Source organism: Athene noctua, chromosome 1 (assembly GCF_965140245.1).
Source record: "Athene noctua chromosome 1, bAthNoc1.hap1.1, whole genome shotgun sequence".
Taxonomy (NCBI): Eukaryota; Metazoa; Chordata; class Aves; order Strigiformes; family Strigidae; genus Athene; species Athene noctua.
This window is the reverse complement of record NC_134037.1, coordinates 237,775,212-237,795,136: the sequence shown is the minus strand read 5'-3', so window position 1 is coordinate 237,795,136 and position 19,925 is coordinate 237,775,212. Positions and strand designations below refer to the sequence as shown.

At 40.1% G+C, this 19,925-nt stretch overlaps 1 protein-coding gene across 4 annotated transcripts in view; it reads right to left on the bottom strand.

Moving 5' to 3' along the window:
• The window catches only part of TRPC4 (transient receptor potential cation channel subfamily C member 4), a 165,031-nt gene that overhangs the window by 30,809 nt on the left and 114,297 nt on the right, over positions 1 to 19,925 (bottom strand). For 3 of the 4 annotated variants that reach the window (XM_074913833.1, XM_074913823.1, XM_074913842.1), the window contains one exon: positions 11,267 to 11,603. In XM_074913833.1, coding sequence (XP_074769934.1) covers positions 11,267 to 11,603 — 337 coding nt within the window. Of the gene's footprint in view, positions 1 to 11,266; positions 11,604 to 19,925 lie in introns of those variants that run through there. The other variant, XM_074913864.1, reaches the window with a different exon arrangement.

The window sequence follows — 19,925 nt, the reverse complement described above, 5'->3', positions numbered from 1 at the left end:
TCACACCAGCTAGAATTCACACCTGCCTCTTATGTCCTCACTGATCCATTCCCCATCAGCCTGTTTCTATCATTTATTGCCACTTACAAGGAAATGATCAACATTATGCAGCTCTTCCACCTCATTAATCAAGGATTTAAATTGTAAAGTTGAAGGTGAGGCTTTCAAGCATTTGTTGCATTGTTTATAGCTAGATACTGGAGCAATAAAAGAGAAATAACAGCATGGGTATTTTGAAACAGGCTGAGATGATGGAAACACATTTCATTAAATGCCCCATGGTTTTAATGGAATGAAAGAGACATAAATTCAGGGCAGGAATCTCACAGACCACATGAGGCCCTGGGAATGACGGACATAATGGAGAGGTTGCATACAGCACTGTGAAGTATTATACATGCAAGCTGATCAATGCAACCATTTGAATGAAGTCCAGTTTACATGATGTAATAAAGAAACTAAAATAGATCAAATAAAGTTGGAGAAAAAATGGAATTTGTGTGTTAAGTACATTTTCTTTTTTGCAGAAAACATTTCTGAATATTAATGAAAAAAGTTCTTTCTTCTAAAATAAACCCTACATATTGTAGAAATGCATTTTATCCAAGCCAACAAAACAAATAGGAATTGAAATACTTCTTAGTGAAGAACAAAAGGTGCTAAAATAATAATTTTCTTTAAAAAGTACCATCTTTCATTAAAATTACCTCATAACAATTTTAAAAATCCTTAAGAATTGAATAATGGATATCATGTACTCCATAGGATCATTGTGTAGATTTTTGTATATGTAGATACATCAATACATGTACACTAATAAGACTAACTTTATTTTATATATTTATCTATAGACTTAGATTTTGAAGGTGTATTTCCCACTGAAATGCCTTTTAAAAAATGTGGAACTACTTTTCCATTCATAAAGTAAGATGCCATTCGCAAACCTTGCAACTGTGAGCAGGGCAGCAGCTCAATACTCTTACAAATATTCTCTGTCTGTTTGGATAAAGCCTTAGGTTAGACAGTATTTTTTTGTGGGGGCTGCAAGGTAACTTTCAGACTGTAAAAATTCTGGATCTATCCTGACTGATCCAATACCTGTTTTCAGCTACCCAGACCTGTAATTTTACTCACAAGGAAAATGTCTCTTACTGCCATGCAAAAGAAACAAACAACAAATGAATTAAATTACCTCTGAAATCCATTCAAAGGTGTATTAAATTCTAAGAGAAAAAATCTCAGATACACTTTGTCTAAATTCCTGTCTTCTACTGAATCTTGAATAACAATTTTCCAGCAACTGTGGAAATACACAAAAATGTTATGCCATCTCCACAACACTGCCTTTTATTGTTTATAATTATGGTTAAAGTCTCACTGTAAATAATGACATCAAGATTTGTCAAAGAAAGAAATGAAAGGCAGTATCCGGAACTATTTTTGTTTTTAAAGAGATTTATGGATCCCTAGCTAATTTTGGCCTTACCTTTCCCAAAAAAGGTTGGTTGGTCTGTGCTATTTTTGCTCCTTACCATTAAGTGATGGGAAGCAAGAGGTTTCTCAGAGTCAACTCTGCATGCCAAATTCAGCAATAACCTTTTAGTATGTTTCTTGGAGAATATATTTTCACTGGACTGTGAAACCATTTAACTGACAAACTCAACTTTGTTCTACTACACAATTTAGAGTTTCTCAGGTACAACAAGAAGTGAGGCAAGCTGCTAAAGATCTAACGCTCTCTGAAGCAAAGGGAAGTCATTCCACAGAATTCACTGAACATTGATATGGATTGAAATATCTCTCTGGCTGATGAACTGATCTCTGCTGAAGGTATATGAAGGTTACAAGAGGAATGGAGAGGCATCCTGGCATAATACGGGGGCTCCCAATCTCTGGGATATATTTTGTTAACAGAATGCAGCTACTTTAAAGGAACATGCACAAAATCAAAAGCAGGCCTCTGCTTTCCCCTGGGGTCAGGGAAATGGCTGTTTGGGAGGGGGACAACTGTGCACAGTGTCTGGGTCCTGTGTCAGGTCAGGCAAAGTGCTGGGACTGACATGGTCAGAGGCACCATTTATATCCCAGCTCTCTTCCCAGGACAGTTACACTCAAGCAAGTTGAGCCTGGGAATGATGATTTAAATTATCTGTGCACACCACTCAACACTGAGAATACTTAATATCTAACCTCAACTGACTCTTTGTCTTCACTTTCCTATCTGTACAATTAACTTAATTCCTTCTCTCAAAGAAGCAGTGAAGACGAATTTAGTAATGCCTCTGGAGTGCAGTGAAAAGGTAATGAACAACAGAAGGATTATGGAGCATTCGAGCCTTTTGGATGAAATATACTCTGTCAGAGGTAGGAGTATTCAGTTCTGAATATGTACCAGGAGTGCGTTTACTCTTGTGTTCAAGGAAAAATGTAATTTCTAAGAAACAGTGATCAGCTGCGAATGAAACTGGTCTAGGCACGGCATTATGAATTATGGTGTTATATATATGTATTTCACCCACTATGGAATGTCAGGTGCAAACGGTTTGGACAATCATTATTGAACAGTCCCTCAAATATTTATGACTTAGTTTCACCAACTAGTCTAGTAGCACTAGATTGTGCAGTTGCTTGAGTATTTATGCAGTAAGGCATCCATATAAGCGGAACAGCTGTTTCCTAACCCAGTATCTTTAGAAGGGACAGTAACTAGCATCTTTAGACCACACACTTTATTTCATAACTTGAATAGCAATAAGTCTGAATTTCACAGTACTCCTATAAGTGCCAAAAGGAAATATATGTAATTAGCAGTTAAATTTTTTAAGCAATCTTTTGAATTTCCTTTTCAAAATATTCTGAAATGCAAATACATTGTAGTTCATTATCACAGTGGAAGCTTAAAGTAGATTTAAATTGCTACATTTATCTTAACATTAATGGTCTTTTTTTTTGCCTCTAAAACAGGTTTTATGTAAAAAATAGAAATATAAGCAAAGAGAAAATGTTTAATGTCCTAGAGTGTATGCAAAAATAAACTGTAACCCTGGATTGACTGTTATGTTCAATATGCATTGGCTAGTAGGGTTAATAAAGTTTGAATTAACCAAAGATGACCATCCAAACCATTTCAGGTTCATGCACCTCAGCCTTCCATATGAGTGGACTGTAAATGGTGATGGTATAGTTGTCTCGATCTAGGGGAACATGAAAGATACTGTATTTTTTTAATGTATCATGTCTAAATAGAAGTGTCTAGTGCCATTTTAGATGCCCTACTTATCCAAGCTGGCCATGCCATGTATTGCCAAAAAAGGTACAGGTTTCATGTAGGGTATTTATCACAGGAACATCCTCTCTGTGAGTATATCGGACTTCAAAAATGGGACCAGGTACCTCTTTATAGGCATGTGAGTAGCTTTCTCTATGTTTACTTTGATTTAATCTCCCAATTCATAACAACCAAACCTGCTAAATGCCTGAGTTTGGAGTTAGAGGCTATGGACAGGTACCTAAATAGGGAGACAAGAGTACAGAAATTCTGCATATTTCTGCTTTTGAACTCTGCTCTACAATAACGTAGACAGAAATTTAGCCAGCCAAAAGTATCAGTCCAATTCTCTAAGGTACTTTTGCACAGGAGTCTATAAATCTCTTTAAAGTATATCCTCATTTACTGCTTGTAAATCTCTATTAAGCTCAACAGGTTTACATGTGGAGTGAAGCATGCATAATTTTACTTGTTATCCTTTAATCTCCATGGCTTAATTGAAACTGTTTGTGGCATGTATTTATCCAAATTATTTAATACAGAAAATAGTTTCTTGCTTTCACAAAAATAGTGTGGAGAGGGTAAGGAGCAAGGTTTATGTCTTAACTATTACCACAGACAACCATCATTTATAAAGCAATATTTATGTACAGTACTGCAATCTAATATTAATTAAAGTGTATCTCCAAACATATGCATGTTCCTTATCTTTGCCAGCACTTACTACATTCTCTCAGTGTTGCTAGAATAACATGATTTATAGTTAATAGTAGTAGTAGTTAATAGTAAGTAGTTAATAGTAAGAAATAGTCTTCAAGGATGCACAGGGATTAGATCCACAAAGGATCCTGCAGGCAGAATAAATGCATGGATAGCTTGTTTATGAAACACAGAAAGGACTTTAAAGCATTGCTCAATAGCTTTCAGAGTCCTGCACAGACCAGCTTGGCATCGTATGTGCAACTCTAGGAAAGGCCAGAAGTAGATATCCCCTTCTCTCCTATTAACAAGCATATAAGGATTCAGACATCTCAATACTGAGATTCTAAAATTATATTTGGGAGCTCAGTCCCATGAAGGGGTTTAGTCATTGAAATACTCTGTGATTCCATGTCTAAATTAAGTACACAGTACTGAGTAAAATTCACCATGCAAGGGACAATTGAATTCATAAAATTCCCTATAAATTGCATTTTATGCTCACTTGGAGCTTCAAGCACGTATCTGACGTCCACAGCCTATGAATACTGAGTGCTAAAACAGCCTGAACAAGAGGAACAGCAGGAATTGGAAAGAAGAATGAATCTCAAACACTGCGTCTCACCAGCACTTAGAAGCCTATCTCAGGGCTTCAGTTAGGTATCTACATGAGACTGAATTTCAGTATCCCAAACAACTTCCTCTCCTGAGATGTTTAAACCATATCCTCCAAGAGTAGTGTGAATATTTGGCGCTGCAGCTTTATGGCTAACGTTCCTGCACAGGGCACAGGAAACCGGGAACCTGTCTTTTCTCAGCCTAAGGGAAGACTGAACCTCTATACCAGGAGAGTACTAAGGGCAGGAATAGTGCAGGGGTCAAACATCCACCACTCCTGCTACAAAAGGAAAAAAGGGAAATTTAAGGAGAGAGAATTAAAGAAGAAAAAAAACTCAACAGGTGTCTTTTTGCCTCATTTCTAAGGGACTCTACTAGAAAGCAAAGGCATCAAAGCTAGGCTTTGCACACCCACTGCAGGCCTTTTCTGTTTATCCTCAGGACTGTAATGTTTAAACATGAAATATTTGGATGCTAGGGGAGCAAGCACAATGGTACTCAGTTGAAAACAGAACTGAAGTCCAAAGAGTATCTCAGGATCCTGCTAAAACCTGCTTCCTTCAGCAAAATACTGTGATTGCAAGAAAACATCTCATTGCATTGCACTTGTCTTTATATGATTATGTTATCCTGTAAAAGCAGAGTCCTTGCTTGCAGTTCTAAGACACTGCCTGTGGGAGGGAAGTTTTCCATAGTTAATAAAAGTGTATGTAAAATGAATGTTCAGACAGTCATTGTTAAGGAAGAGAACTCCTATTTAAACACTGAAAAAGGCCAGTAAGTATAGGCAGATCACTGTTCCATCTAGCCTAAACTGCAGCAAATCCTGAATGCTTAGGGAAAGGATTCAAAGAAAGGATAAAGTAAAAGCTTCCATGTTTGCTAAGTTTAGGGATATCCTTGTCCAGAGATCACATCTCTGTCACTGTGACTAGGAGCCACTGATTAAGTCTGGTTGTGACACTATGGATGGCATTCAGGAACCAAAGCAGTCTGTAGCTCCATTTTAGATTGAGACACATTTACAAAGGCTTTTCAAATTTAGGATAGACTTTTACTAGAATATCAAGAAACCCTATATGGCTACCTATATTTAACTGGAGGTTATGGCACCACTGAAAGTGTTTTTCCAAAGAAAAAGACTCCTGACTTTTTTTATCATAATCGAAACAAGACATTTTTCTTTGGCCTTGGTTTTGGAAATGGCAAGACCATTCTAGAGTAAATCTTAAACACAAAAAGACATGTATCAGCCAACATCAGTAAAAACCAGAATAAAATAAAATCATCTACACAGAAAAACGTTCATCTTAAATATTTGTAACCTGGTAAACCTACAAGTAACTAAGTAAAAGGTCCTATTACGTCACGATTCATGCAGTCCTGACACAAAGTAGCTTTCCTGATTTTTAAATAAAAAATTTCATTAGTATGTCCAGTTTTGGGATCCCAACAAAAAAAGAGATTTACTGACTGAAGTGAACCTAGTAGAACGCCATCAAGATGACTGGGGTTTGGACCATATGATGTACAAGAAGAGGCTGAGGAAGCAGAGTTGTTCAGCCTAGAGAACACTAATGGGGGGATATTGCTGCTGTCATCCACTAATGAAATAGATACTTATGAATAACTGGAGCCAGACTTGTCCTAGAGGTGCACATTGGAAGGATAAGAAGTAATGGTTGCATGTTGTGGCACACAATATTCCAACTGATACTAGGAAAAAAGTTCACCAGTGGCTAGAGACAGGCATGGTTTGCTGAGAGAGGCAGTAAAGTATCTGTCTCTGGAGAAATTCAAGATTTGACTGGACAAGAACCTGAACAATCTGATCTATCTTTGCAGTTAGCCTGTGTTGATCAGTAATTCGGACTAAATGGTCTTGAGTGGTCATTATGTGCATTATCCTTCTTTCTGACTGAAGTTGTGTTCCAGCTTTGTCTGGCATTATTTTCTTCTTCTGCACTTTATTTGTCACTACTGGTTATGTACTGTTTCATCTTGCTGGTTATATTATTCTTTATATCTGCTTCCTGGACCATGCCAATTTGTACTAGCTGTTCAAATTTTTACACAACACTTTCTTGACAAAATTTAGAAGATGATGCACAGTGTACTTGCCACTTCTATGATCACTTCATCTGAAGTGTCTTGCTGTGCCATTGGTTTGAATGTACAATGTGCTAAGTACTGACAAGACTGTACACTCCAATACATCCCACCAGCAGTTTGCTGACCACAAAAGTCTGCTGTTTGCACAGTTCCCAAACATCCACATTCTCTATAGATTCACGTACTCCAATAGCAGAAACCACTCTGACAGAAAGGATGGAGAACACATTGTTAAAGAGATCCACTAAGGCTGCATTTCTGCTCCAGGCTGTATTCTCAACAACAAAATTACGATGAACATTTAAAGATGCCCATAAAATAGCAAAAAACTCATCAAAACATATTTGCCTAAAAAATGTTCTTATTGCTGTAGCCACCACGAACAACTGGCAGGGAGCTTTTTAATCACATCTACTAAGCACTAAATTTGTCTGGTTGTTGGCTTTCTCCTCTGAATTTTGTAGCATTCCTTAGTGAGCCAAATGCCCACTGTGAGGACATTTAGCATGGTCACAGCTGGGTTTGAGGGTAGGGGTTAGGGCAGAAGAACAGGTATGACAAGTCTACAGGGATCAATAAGATCTTTATGTGAGCTGCACTCAAGACACACAGAAGATGAGGCTGGGTCTTATTTGATTTCCCTTTGCATGACTGTTATCATGCTCAGAGGCCACTCAGCAACTGGATGGCAATTAGATGATAGAAAACACTGTTCTTCCTCACTTTTTTTTCAAGGTTCTTGTTTTTCCTGTCTTCTTTTTCAGTGGTGATAGATTCTCAAGTATAGGAAACAGGCCTACATTTCTGTAGTTTGAAGCATCTGGCATGCTTGGGAGATCAGAATCAACAGCAAATCAGAACAAAATTAATTTTCGTTACCAGCAAAAGCTCATTTCTTATTTGTTTAAATATAAGGACAGGAGTCTCTGACTCATCCTACTGTGAGTTTTTTCCACAAATGCTTCTTAAAGCTGTAACATTAGCCTTGGTATACTGACTTATTGTTCCATGGATAAACACCACATACTGTAACACCACTTGTGTAATCACCTAATCATGCAAAAGACAGAATTAATGCAGAAGTTTCCTGAAGAGACTTTTAAAATGTAAAATCAATAGTCTCCATGGAAATGTAGCACAATACAGGTTTTTCCTCTGAGCTTCCTACTCTAGTGACACTTTTAATATATGCTAATTATGCACATTCAGTCTTCTAGTACATAGTAGTAGGTAAATGCTAATTCCTGGAGAGCTTAGATTGTTATGGACAATCTTGAAACTTTTTAAGTTCTGTGAAATATACGTATGCTGAAATTGATGTTGATGAGAAGACTACAAAGCAGAGCACCTCATCCTCTCTTCATTTTAAGGGAGGTAGCTCTTAAAATGCAAACCTCACACATTACTACTGTAATTAAGAGAAGGACAAGCAGAGAATTCTATTGTTGAAAATGTTAAGAATTTTGACATGATGTAGCTGCTTCAGGATAATCTTTGCTTTGGGAAAAGGTTTTACTTGGTCATGTTTCCAATTTGAGAGAAAAACTGTAACCCTAGAGTGACATTAGTTTTGTCTCAGATGTCAACATTTTTTGTCTACATCCAGAAAATGCAAAGATTTACCTCAGATTTAAGCTCCACTGTGTAATTCAAGAGTTCTGCATTTACGCTTTTTTAAGGATACTGCATAACTGTATAGTTTAAAGAGATGAGATGACAGACTAACTTGTGGCCTGGTAACTAACCTTAGATAAGGAGTTAATAAAACTATTTCGTTTATTAAAAGATGAGTAGATCAAAGTTTGTATGTATGTGAATATGAAAATAACAGGTTTTGGCTGAGGTTCCTTCCTTTAAAAGAAAGAAACAAACAAAAAGATGAAATAAGACATATTCATCACATGCTGTCACTGAAGTGTCCTCTGGAGATGTGTGTCTGTCTCCTCCAATGATGGGGGGAACTTAGGTACCTAATGAATTGCCTGAGATTACAATGGCTGAATCTGGGGCCTTATTATTTGGGTGGGTTAAGGCTGAAAGTCTGAAAACTGAACCCAGCAGGAACTACAGGAAAACACTAGTTAGAAACTGCTAGAGATCAGTGTGTAAAATACATCTTTTTAGGTGAAAGAGATTTTGGAAGGCACAGTTTCTCTGAACATTACAGTCTAGATTAACCACAAGCTATTTGACCACATGGTATCTGCTACTGATTTTTATTCATGCTCATGAATATTTGTTTATGCAAGCAGTTCCCTTGACTTGACCGGTACTGCTTGCAGAGGAAGGGCTTATTCAGCACAGGCAGTACTGGTGTAATCTGGCCATATGAGTCTATACTGCAAATATTAATGCTGCTTTTAGAAATGATAGTCATCTTCATAGTCATAATTCTCAGGGTTAATGGCTTCTTCAAACAAGTGCTTTGGGATGCTGAGTTACTAAAACCTTTCCTAAGTAAACAGCAGTGTCAGAGGTTGAGGGCAATGGAGGTTCTTCCTCTTCTCACTGGATGTTTTCTGGAGAGGAGATAGTCACCAAGGTTTTAGAACTGCCTTTAGCTGAAACTAGCCCTTGCCCTTCTCAAATTGTGCCTTTTTCTCTGGGCTCTAATTTCTTTCTTTAAAAAGACAGGTTAAAATCCACTTTGGCACGTCAAGGTTTATGTGTCAGCTATGCATCTGTTGTTATTATCCTTCAGACTCAGGATACCATGAAAGCTGGGCAGATACTGACCAATTGCTATTTTGAAAGGTTGGACAGAAAAGCTACTAATATCTCCTCTGGGCATATGGGACAGCACAGAAGAGACCCTTTCTCCTCCTCAGCATTGCAGCATTTATTTCTAAGGAAGTAATGTATCAAACTAATTATTTTTATATTGGTTTCTTAATTCTTGATGGTATAAAACTGGGAAAGTTTACTGGAGAAAATTTTGGTTTTAATATTTAAATGTCAATCTCACCCACAGAAGTTAGTCTGACTTGTCTGTGGGAAATGTCATTCTAAGCAGCCTTCCAGATTGATTAATTCCTTTGCAATTATACTAGATACTGGCTTTTTTAATGTTAGTAGCAATTTTTACCCAATGAAGGACAACACAACTTACAGTGAAGGCTGGTGGTAAGGATTGTTTTATGCTGTGCTATCATGGGGGACATCTCAGAAAGCAGTTCATCTGTGGAAGGCAGGTTCTTCTGAACGGTTCCCAACAATTAAGTGTACACAGGGTTTTCAGTCCTGCATGCTTGTTTTCTTAAGTAAAACAGATGTAGCCCTACTTCTTGCAGTGCTCTACCAAGGAACACAGAGGAAAAGCCACTGACTCATTCTCCTTTGCAGTATCAGGCACTGCCAATTAGTGTATTACAAATTCAACACTGCATTGTAAATTATATATGATTAATGATGACAAAAGCCTTGTCAGTTTGGTTGCTTTTAAAAAAGCCAGGTGTTTGAGAAAAGTTGCAAAAGTGAAGAGAAACGGCATCTTAATGGGAAACTCTAGGAGAGGTAAAAGTACCAAAATCCCACCAAAACATTTCAGAAAATTTTGTGCATGAACTTGTCTATGTGATGACAATTTAAATGAAGATATCAAACTTAAATTCTTGCAGTTAAGACTACTAAGTCCCTCCTACAATTTCATTCCACTCAAGACCAAATATATTTGGCCTGATCTTGTCCAACTTGTGTTTGTTCCTAAAACAAGAATCAGGGAAAAGACCATGGCACACCAAGAGAGACATCACCTAGTAGGGTAGACACACAAAGGTAGGGAGGACCTACAATAATACAATCTGATAGGACTGAGCAATCACACAGGAAGACATTTAAGGCCAACATGGCCCACACAAAGTAGGCTTTCAATAATCTGAGACCAAAAATTTTATTTTAATCTATCAGGACAGAATGGTAATCTTTGTTCCCATTTAAAAAATGCTAGGGGATTTTCTTATTTCTTCTGATAAAATATTTTGTTTGAAGTTGTTTGACAAGTTCTCATCAATGGTTTTGCCCATAAAAAATACTCTGCATGCATATTTTAATGAAAATACTCACTTGAAATGGTGATCATCACTATTTGCAATAGGTAGGTCTGTCATATTAGAAAGAAACATATTTGAGGTAACTAAGGTCCAGAAATGACATTAGACCTCATTCTAATACAAGAAAAATAATTATCATGGTAAAGGTGCCCTTTTTAAAAAAGTAGACTCAGAAGACACTCAGAAGAATCAGAACAATTTCTGGGCTGGAGAAAATAGATATTAAAAAGAATATCAATATGTATGTTTCAGGGCACTGATTAATCACAGGAAGGAACACCCAATATCTTTTGTTTTCCCTCACTGTAGTATATCAGGTGGTGATACTTTGGATTTTTAAACTCTTCCCAAGTTGTCTACTACTCTTGCTAGGTATTGGAGGAGACGGACTGTTTGCCTGTTTTGATAAGTCAATAATTTATGACAGAACTCTCTACTGTATCTTCCTCCCTCAGAATGCTTGGCAAAACCACAGAGGTCAAAACACTTTTCACTGTATTTTCTTTAGTAATACATTTACCCAGGACCCACGGTAATATCATCCACTCGATGATGGTTGGTGGTGGTCCCTGCATGCGCAAGTCTGACCTGTCAATGTGCTGAGAGGCAAGCAACAGTAGGAACAGAAAAGTCAAGTAAGATGCAGTATGGCAGATAAATTTGATAAATGGCTTTCTGATGAACAGCCCCAATGGGCTTTTGGGAGCTATCAGGTAGCACACAGAGAAGACCGGGAAAAGGAGTCCTATCACAACACATGTCAACATCTTCACAGCCCAGTGTCGCCTCCTCCATCCAGGGAACTCATCGTACCAGCGGGATGCGAGCAGCTGCTGGCAGTTGGGCTGGGCAACAAACTATAAAGAGAAAAATAAAGGAAAATTATTAGCTCCTTGTTAGCTCTGTCAAGTTATTTCCATGCCATGTATGTTATGATAAGTAACTTTTGGGTAGAGATTAAAAAAAAAAAAATAAAATCCACAGCCTGTGCAAGCTCACTCATACTGATAATACTAGTAAGACAGGGCTGGGTCAGCCTGCCCTTCATTCAATGCAAAAAGTATAGTACAAAGCCATCAAAATTCACTTTTCACAATAAAGCTTGACTTCCCTGTCAGTTGAATACACAAGGAGCCAACAGACTTTAAAACACATGTACCTCAAAAGCTGATTTCAAACTGAAAAAAAAGTTCACAAATATTTCCATTATTCAACCAGCAACATCTGTGGAGAATTCATAGAACATGAGGTAGAAGTCACTATGAAAATGAAAAGCACAACTGAGATCTGTAAACAGTGAAACTAAATTCCACATCCATGAATAAATTATTGTTAGTATCTTCCCTGCTAATTCTCCAAAACTCAGGCTTACATGCTTTTATACTGACAAAACTCTTACAAATACATTACATAACACTTGCACAATATAAACTAAGCATTAGCATTTCCCAGTGTTTCACTAATCCTTGTCAAGATATATTCCTAACCTGTAGTACAATATTTTATGGTCTGTCTGTTCTCCATGATGGGATTTCAGTTTTTAAAATACGATCCTCAAGATTGAATGTCACCAAAAAAAATCCCAAACCCAGGAAATATTTAATATTTTTCAGAAAGCTTTTCAAAGAACTTTAAGTATATTCCAGGGTTTTATGTCATATTTTTATCTGATCACCAGTTCCTATTTTCCCTAATGCTAACTTTCATAAAGGGGACATTGAATAGCAGCATGCTAGACTTCACATAAGAGATATAGAATAGAAAAAACATATGTATTGAAGAGAGCCAGAGCTGTTGCATTTTGCTTTAAAAAAAAAAGGAAAAGAAAGAAAATAAGCATTTTCCTTATGTTACTGTGGTGGCTTGATGTTGGCTGGATGCCAGGTGCCCAGAAAGCTGCTCTATCACTCCCCCTCCTCAGCTGGACAGGGGAAAGAAAATCACAGAATCATCTAGGTTGGAAAGGACCCCAGAGATCATCTAGTCCAACCGTTCGCCTAGCACAGTTCATAAATACAGCATATCCTTAAGCTCTAAATCGACCCTACTCTTGAACACCTCCAGGATGGGGACTCCACCACTGCCCTGGGCAGCCCATTCCAACGCCTAACAACCCCTTCTGGAAAGAAATGCTTCCTAATATCCAGTCTAAACTTTCCCTGGTGCAACTTGAGACCATTACCTCTTGTCCTATCGCTTATTACTTGGTTAAAGAGACTCATCCCCAGCTCTCTGCAACCTCCTTTCAGGGAGCTGTAGAGGGCGATGAGGTCTCCCCTCAGCCTCCTCTTCTCCAGACTAAACACCCCCAGTTCCCTCAGCCGCTCCCCGTACGACCTGTGCTCCAGACCCTGCACCAGCTTCGTTGCCCTTCTCTGGACATGCTCGAGTCATTCAATGTCCTTTTTGTAGTGAGGGGCCCAAAACTGAACACAGGAATCGAGGGGCGGCCTCACCAGTGCCGAGGACAGGGGTCAGATCCCTTCCCTGTCCCTGCTGGCCACGCTATTGCTGACACAAGCCAGGATGCCATTGGCCTTCTTGGCCACCTGGACACACTGCTGGCTCCTGTTCAGCCGGCTGTCAATCAACCCCCCCAGGTCCCTCTCTGACTGGCAGCTCTCCAGCCACTCCTCCCCAAGCCTGTAGCGCTGCTGGGGGTTGTTGTGGCCCAAGGGCAGCCCCTGGCATTTGGCCTCATTGAAACTCCCCCAGTTGGCCTCAGCCCATGGCTCCAGCCTGTCCAGGTCTCTCTGCAGAGCCTCCCTACCCTCGAGCACATCAACACTCCCACCCAACTGGGTGTCATCTGCAAACTGACTGAGGGTGCACTCGATCCCCTCGTCTAGATCATCAATAAAGATGTTAAACAGGAGTGGCCCCAAAACCGAGCCCTGGGGGACACCACTCGTGACCGGCCGCCAACGGGATTTAACTCCGTTTGCCACAACTCTCTGGGCCTGGGCATCCAGACAGTTTTTACCCAGCGAAGTGTGCGATTGTCCAAACCTCGAGCAGCCATTTTTGCCAGGAGAATGCTGTGGGAAACGGTGTCAAAAGCCTTGCTAAAGTCAAGGTAAATTACATCCACAACCTTTCCCTCATCCAGTAAGTGGGTCACCCTGTCGTAGAAGGAGATCAGGTTTGTCAGGCAGGACCTGCCTTTCATAAACCCATGCTGACTGGGCCTGAGCATCTGGTTGTCCCGCATGTGTTGCATGATGGTGTTTAGGATGAGCGGCTCCAGCAGCTTCCCAGGCACTAAAGTCAAGCTGACAGGCCTGTAACTTCTCGGATCATCCTTCCAACCCTTCCTATAGATGGGTTTCACATTGGCCAATTTCCAATCAGTTGGGACCTCCCCGGTCAGCCAGGACTGCTGGAAAATGATAGAAAGTGGCCTGGCGAGCACCCCAGCCAGCTCCTTCAGTACTCTCAGGTGTATCCCATCCAGTCCCATAGACTTGTGTGTGTCTGTGTGATGCAGCAGGTCACTGACTGTCTTCTGGATTGCAGGGGGGTCGTTCCCCCAGTCTCTGTATTCTGGCTGTGGAGGCTGGATTTCATCAATACAACTGATCTTGTTATTAAAGACTGAGGCAAAGAAGGCATTAAGCACCTCAGCCTTCTCCTCATCACTTGTTACCATGTTTCCTCCTGCATCTAGCAGGGGATGGAGGCTCTCCCTGGACTTTCTTTTGCTACTGACATACTTATAGAAACTTTTCTTGTTATCCTTGATTGCAGAGTCCAAATTAATTTCCAGATGGGTTTTAGCCCTCCTGATTTCCACCCTGCATAGCCTCACAGCCTCTCTGTAATCGCTGTGTGTGGCTAGCCCCTTCCTCCAAAGGCTGTAAACTCTCCTTTTCTCCCTGAGTTGCAGCCAAAGCTCCCTGTTCAGCCAGGGTGGTCTTCTCTGGCATCGGCTTCTCTTAGAGCACCTGGGGACCGCCTGCTCCTGAGCCATTAACACTCCTTCTTAAAGAGCGCCCAGCCTTCCTGGGCCCCTACACCCTTCAGGAGAGTCTCCCAGGGGATCCTTTCAAGCAGGTGCCTAAACAAGAAAAAGTCAGCCCTTCTGAAGTCCAGGATGTCAGTCCTACTTAGCTCTCTCCTGACCTCTCTAAGAATAGAGAACTCTATTATTTTGTTATTGCTGTGCCCTAGTCGACCTCCAACCTCCACGTCGTCCACCAGCCCTTCCCTGTTCACAAAGAGGAGATCCAGCAGGGCACCTTCTCTGGTCGATTTACTCATCAGCTGCGTCAGGAAGTTGTCTCCCACACATTCTAGGAATCTCCGGGACTGGTCTCGTTCTGCCGTGTTGTATTTCCAGCAGATGTCTGGGAAGTTAAAGTCGCCCACAAGAACAAGGGCAAGCGATCGTGAGATTTCACCTAAGTGCCTCTAAAATATCTCGTCCATCTCTCTGTCCTGGGTGGGTTGCCTATAGTAGACTCCTACTACAACATCTGCCCTGTTGGCCTTCCCCCTGATTCTAGCACAAAGACACTTCACCCTGTCTTCACTACACCTGTGCTCAAAGCAATCGTAACAGTCCTTAACATACAGAGCCACCCCACCACCTCTCCTTCCCTGTCTGTCCCTCCTAAAGAGCTTGTAACCATCAACTGGCACACTCCCGTCATGGGAGACATCCCACAATGTTTCTGTAATAGCAACACCATTGTAATTTTCCTGTTTCATCACGGCTACAAGCTCCTCCTGTTTGTTACCCATGCTGTGTGCATTGGTATACATGCACTTCAGATGGGCCGATGTTTTGCCCCTTCCCTCTTCAAATCTAGTTTAAAGCTCTGACAATGAGCCCAGCTAACTCCTGCCTCAAAATCCCCTTCCCTCTCTGGGAAAGGTGCATCCCATCTAATGTCAAAATATAATGAAAGGTTCGTGGGTCAAGATATAGACAGGGAGATCACTGAGCAATTACCATCATGGGCAAAACAGATTTGACTTGGGGAAAATTAATTTAATTCATTGCCAATAAAATCAGACTAAAGTAATGAGAAATAAAACCAAATCTTAAAACGCCTTCCCCCCACCTCTCCCTTCTTCCCAGGCTCATCTTCACTCCCGATTTCTCTACCTCCTCCCTCCAGGCAGCAGAGGGGGGATAGGGAATGGAAGTTGTGGTCAATTTATCACACATTGTCTCTGCCGCTCCTTCCTCCTCAACTGGAGGACTTCTCACACTCTTTCCCTGCTCCAGTGTGGGGTCCCTCTCATGGGAGACAGTCCTCCATGAACTTCTCCAACAGGAGTCCTTCCCACAGGCTGCAGTTCTTCCCAAAATGTTCCAGCGTGGGTCCCTTCCACAGGGTTCAGTCCTTCAGGAACAGGCTGCTCCAGTGTGGGTCCACCACAGGGTCACAAGTCCTGACAGCAAACCTGCTCTAGTGTGGGCTTCTGTCTCCATGGGTCCAGAGGTCCTGCTCCAGTGTGGTCTCTCCATGGGGTCACAATCTTCTTCAGGCATCCATCTGCTCCCCCGTTACCCTCCATGGGCTGCAGGGGCACAGCTGCCTCACCATGGGCTGCCCCACAGCCTGCAGGGTAACCTGATCTGGCACCTGGAGCACCTCCTGCCCCTTCTTCTTCACTGACCTCGGTGTCTGTAGAGTTGTTCCTCTCACATATTCTCGCTTCTCTCTCCAGCTGCTGTTGCTGCTGTGCATTTTTTTTTTCCCCTTCTTAAGCATACCCCTGAGGCACAACCACTGTCACTGATAGGCTCAGCCTTGGCCAGCAGCAGGTCCATCATGTAGCTGTCTGGCATTGGCTCTATGATACATGGGGGAAGCTTCTAGCAGCTTCTCACAGAGCCACCCCTGTAGCCCACCCCCCCCCCCCCAACCTTGCCATGCAAACACAATACAGTTACACACATGCATACATACATCCAGTGGATTAAATAATTAGTAGAAACTTCATCTTATTAAATAATAAATTTGTAAATGTACACAAAATAATTTCAGATTTGAATTCTTATCAAATGCACCTATTTGGGGATTTTACATTATTTTGATAATACTTATAACCACAGAAGCCATGTTCCTTTGGGGAGGAATAATAGGTAACTTCTCAGTTTCTGAAATCACTGGGATTACTACTGGTAGAAAATGCTATTTAGTTTGAACTGAAACAAGAGTCATCATGCATCTTTTTATATATGTCTGGATCTTGTCAGAAATGCTAACCTGAGCCAAGTTCAAACCTGGTGTATGTTAATGAAATGCCAGTGTCTTTAGCAGAGACATATTTGCCTACCAGACACCAACACTGAAGCTGCTTCTGACTGTTGTGAAAAACAAGAAAATTTACTCATACCATAAGCATCTTGAAAATAGCCTTAAAGAAGAGTAACAGAGTGTTCTCTTCCATTAGCAAAAAATGCATTCACAAGGTTTCAGAGTGTCTGTTTCAAGATACAAATATCTGGAATAATACTGCATGCAGTCAGAGCAGATGGTTTCAAAGTTACGTTTTTGCCAAGTTATTAATGGGGGTCTCCCTACAAAGTTTTTTACCAAAATTTGATTGGGTAGGTACAGATTAGCGCTTTGCTTGACTAGTGAAGAAGTATGACTCGTGGACTAATTCCTGAGTAAAATGTTTGTTGTGTTGTTTTTTTTTTTTCCCCCTGAGTGTGCCAGATCTGTGTTTGTTTCCCTTTCTTCATAATATCTTCCTATTACTGGTCCTCTCACCTAAAATTAAAAGTTCCTAAGTCTGGCCTGTGTTCCTTTTTGCAACACCTTTGGGCTGCCTCATTGTGTTGGGGACCCAGGTGAAGGAACAACTTCCAGTGGCTAGCAAAGGCTGGTGATAGACCTAGGGGGCCTACTCCTTGCCAAGCATGGCTAAAAAGGAATTAACTTCCCTTGACCTAATGTGGAGGAAATTAAGGAAAAGGAGGCGTTTTTCCGATGTCCACCAAGTATTGGGCTGCCCTGGGGTTGGGTAGACCAGAACTGATGCAGAGGTACCTCATGCCATGAGGAGATGGTTGCTGACTGCACAATCTGGAAAGTGCTCCACACTAGGTGGGCAGTAGCTGCTTAGTTCTAAACAGATTAATATGCAAAACTTTCAATGTTAATACTGCAAGCATTTCTGTGTAGGCTTGAAAAATTGTTTCTTGTCTCCTAATATCCATATTAGATTTTCTCATGTTGTGACCAAGGTATGATGTGTTAAAGACAAGGATTGCTTTTGGAGGCACAGTAAGTTTTTCAGTAAGTGCAGAAAATTTTCAAATCCCAGATACTGAAGAGTCAATTTTTTAAATTGTAATTTTAAAATAAATTAGCTCTCACAATTTTCTTTAAATTATGACTGTGAAAGGACAGATTTACCACTGGTTGGATTCTTCTGACTGCAACAGAAAACTAACATAGACTGTATAGTTGATATGGCTAGAGTTAAGGGGAGAACCATTGGCAACATACTTCAAATTACTAACTAGACATAAAACACATAAGAAACAACTAATATGGAGCACACATATAAAATATCATGTCAACATTTTAAGAACTGCATGAATAGGAAAGCAGTTCTAGGAGTGCAGGCAAAGGTCTATAACAGAAACCACAATGCAATGCCTACAGATGATATACTGCATTTCTGAGAGGCCCAGATATCCAGTTTCATACTGTCATTTTTATCTAACAACACTGTTGGCAAGGTTAATTAATGATGTCCTGAAGCAACAAAAATATCTGGATCTTCACTGCAGCCTTTTCTTTATGGTTCTTTGCTCCACTGACCACATAACATACACCAGGAACCACTCCAAAGTATCTTCTTCAGACAACTGGAAAATTACCCTAAATCTCTTGACACTTTTATAGTTATGCTTTTCTGATTCATTTATCAAGAAATTGTATGACATCATTAAAAATGTTCAAATTACTTTTCACAAATTTGACTACTTGCTCCATTTTTGTGGTTGAGAGATTGTCATCATATGCTGTGAAATATGTTCAGCAGAGATACCTAATTTATTAAATTAGCTGAATAATGAAGGAAGTTCTTGCATGGGGAACAATTGGGGTACCCTGATGGAAGAAAACTGTACTCAATGGTGAATGCTACAGTCTTGTTCCTCAGCTGTCCAGAGAAGGGGAGCTTGTTACTGCACACTGCATCTCCCTTCTTGTCCTTGTGGACATGTTTCCTCCAGACAAAACAAGGAGATGTGTACCCACACCTTGTCTTCATATTTAATAAGTAAGTATTTGAGGCCATATAGGAACTGGGGGCAGGGAAACTGGGACCCACAGCATAAATGGTGCCTCTATAGGCTCTCTCAGAGATATTACTCATAGGTCACATATATTATCTGTGACTAATATATTTTGTTACTAATCCTGAATTCTTATTTACACTTGACTTTCTGATTTAGTCACTAAAAAGCCCTTCTCTACAGAAAAAAAAAAAAAAAAAAAAAGTCTTCATGGCAAAATTCTCTAGTCAAATGAGATTTATACTCTATTATAAACCTTTCTATTAGAACAACAGAAGTGGATGGAAAAAAGACATGCTCCAAGCCATAAGACACTTCCTGTATAAACGGATAGGATCGCATCTAGGATGATCACATAGTAAGGCTAAGTAGATATATAAGTCCTCTGCTAAACTGGCAACTAAAAAAATATTTTTGAAAAAGTATTTTACACAAATATTTTATGATTGGCAGAAACAGAAATACTCTGTGATATTAATTTGCCAGTTCTGCATTTCCTATGCCAAAATATTTTTACTGTAGTGTATTTTTTCTTCCTTAATTGGAGATATTACATCCTGAAGTATTCAAAGTATCTGTTGTACTGTCAGTATTATGTTGTATGGTATTTGACTTTGACATTGTCTCCATATAATTAGCAATCATCAAGTTTATATTTTCACATTACAGTGGCTTCCAATAGCTTCCAGCAGTTTGTAATTATGCGAGGGATTTTGCTATAATGATTATTCCTGGTTGTAGATCTTTAGCTCCTTCATAGAGTCTGCCCATCTGAAAATGTTATGCTACTCTTTCTCTAAGCTGTCATGCTGGGAATTGGCTCTTCCTTGAGACTGGTGAAAATCAAAAATTATTCACAGTGCCAGCAAAAATAATCTGGTATAAATAATGGCAGCCTGATTCTAGTGAT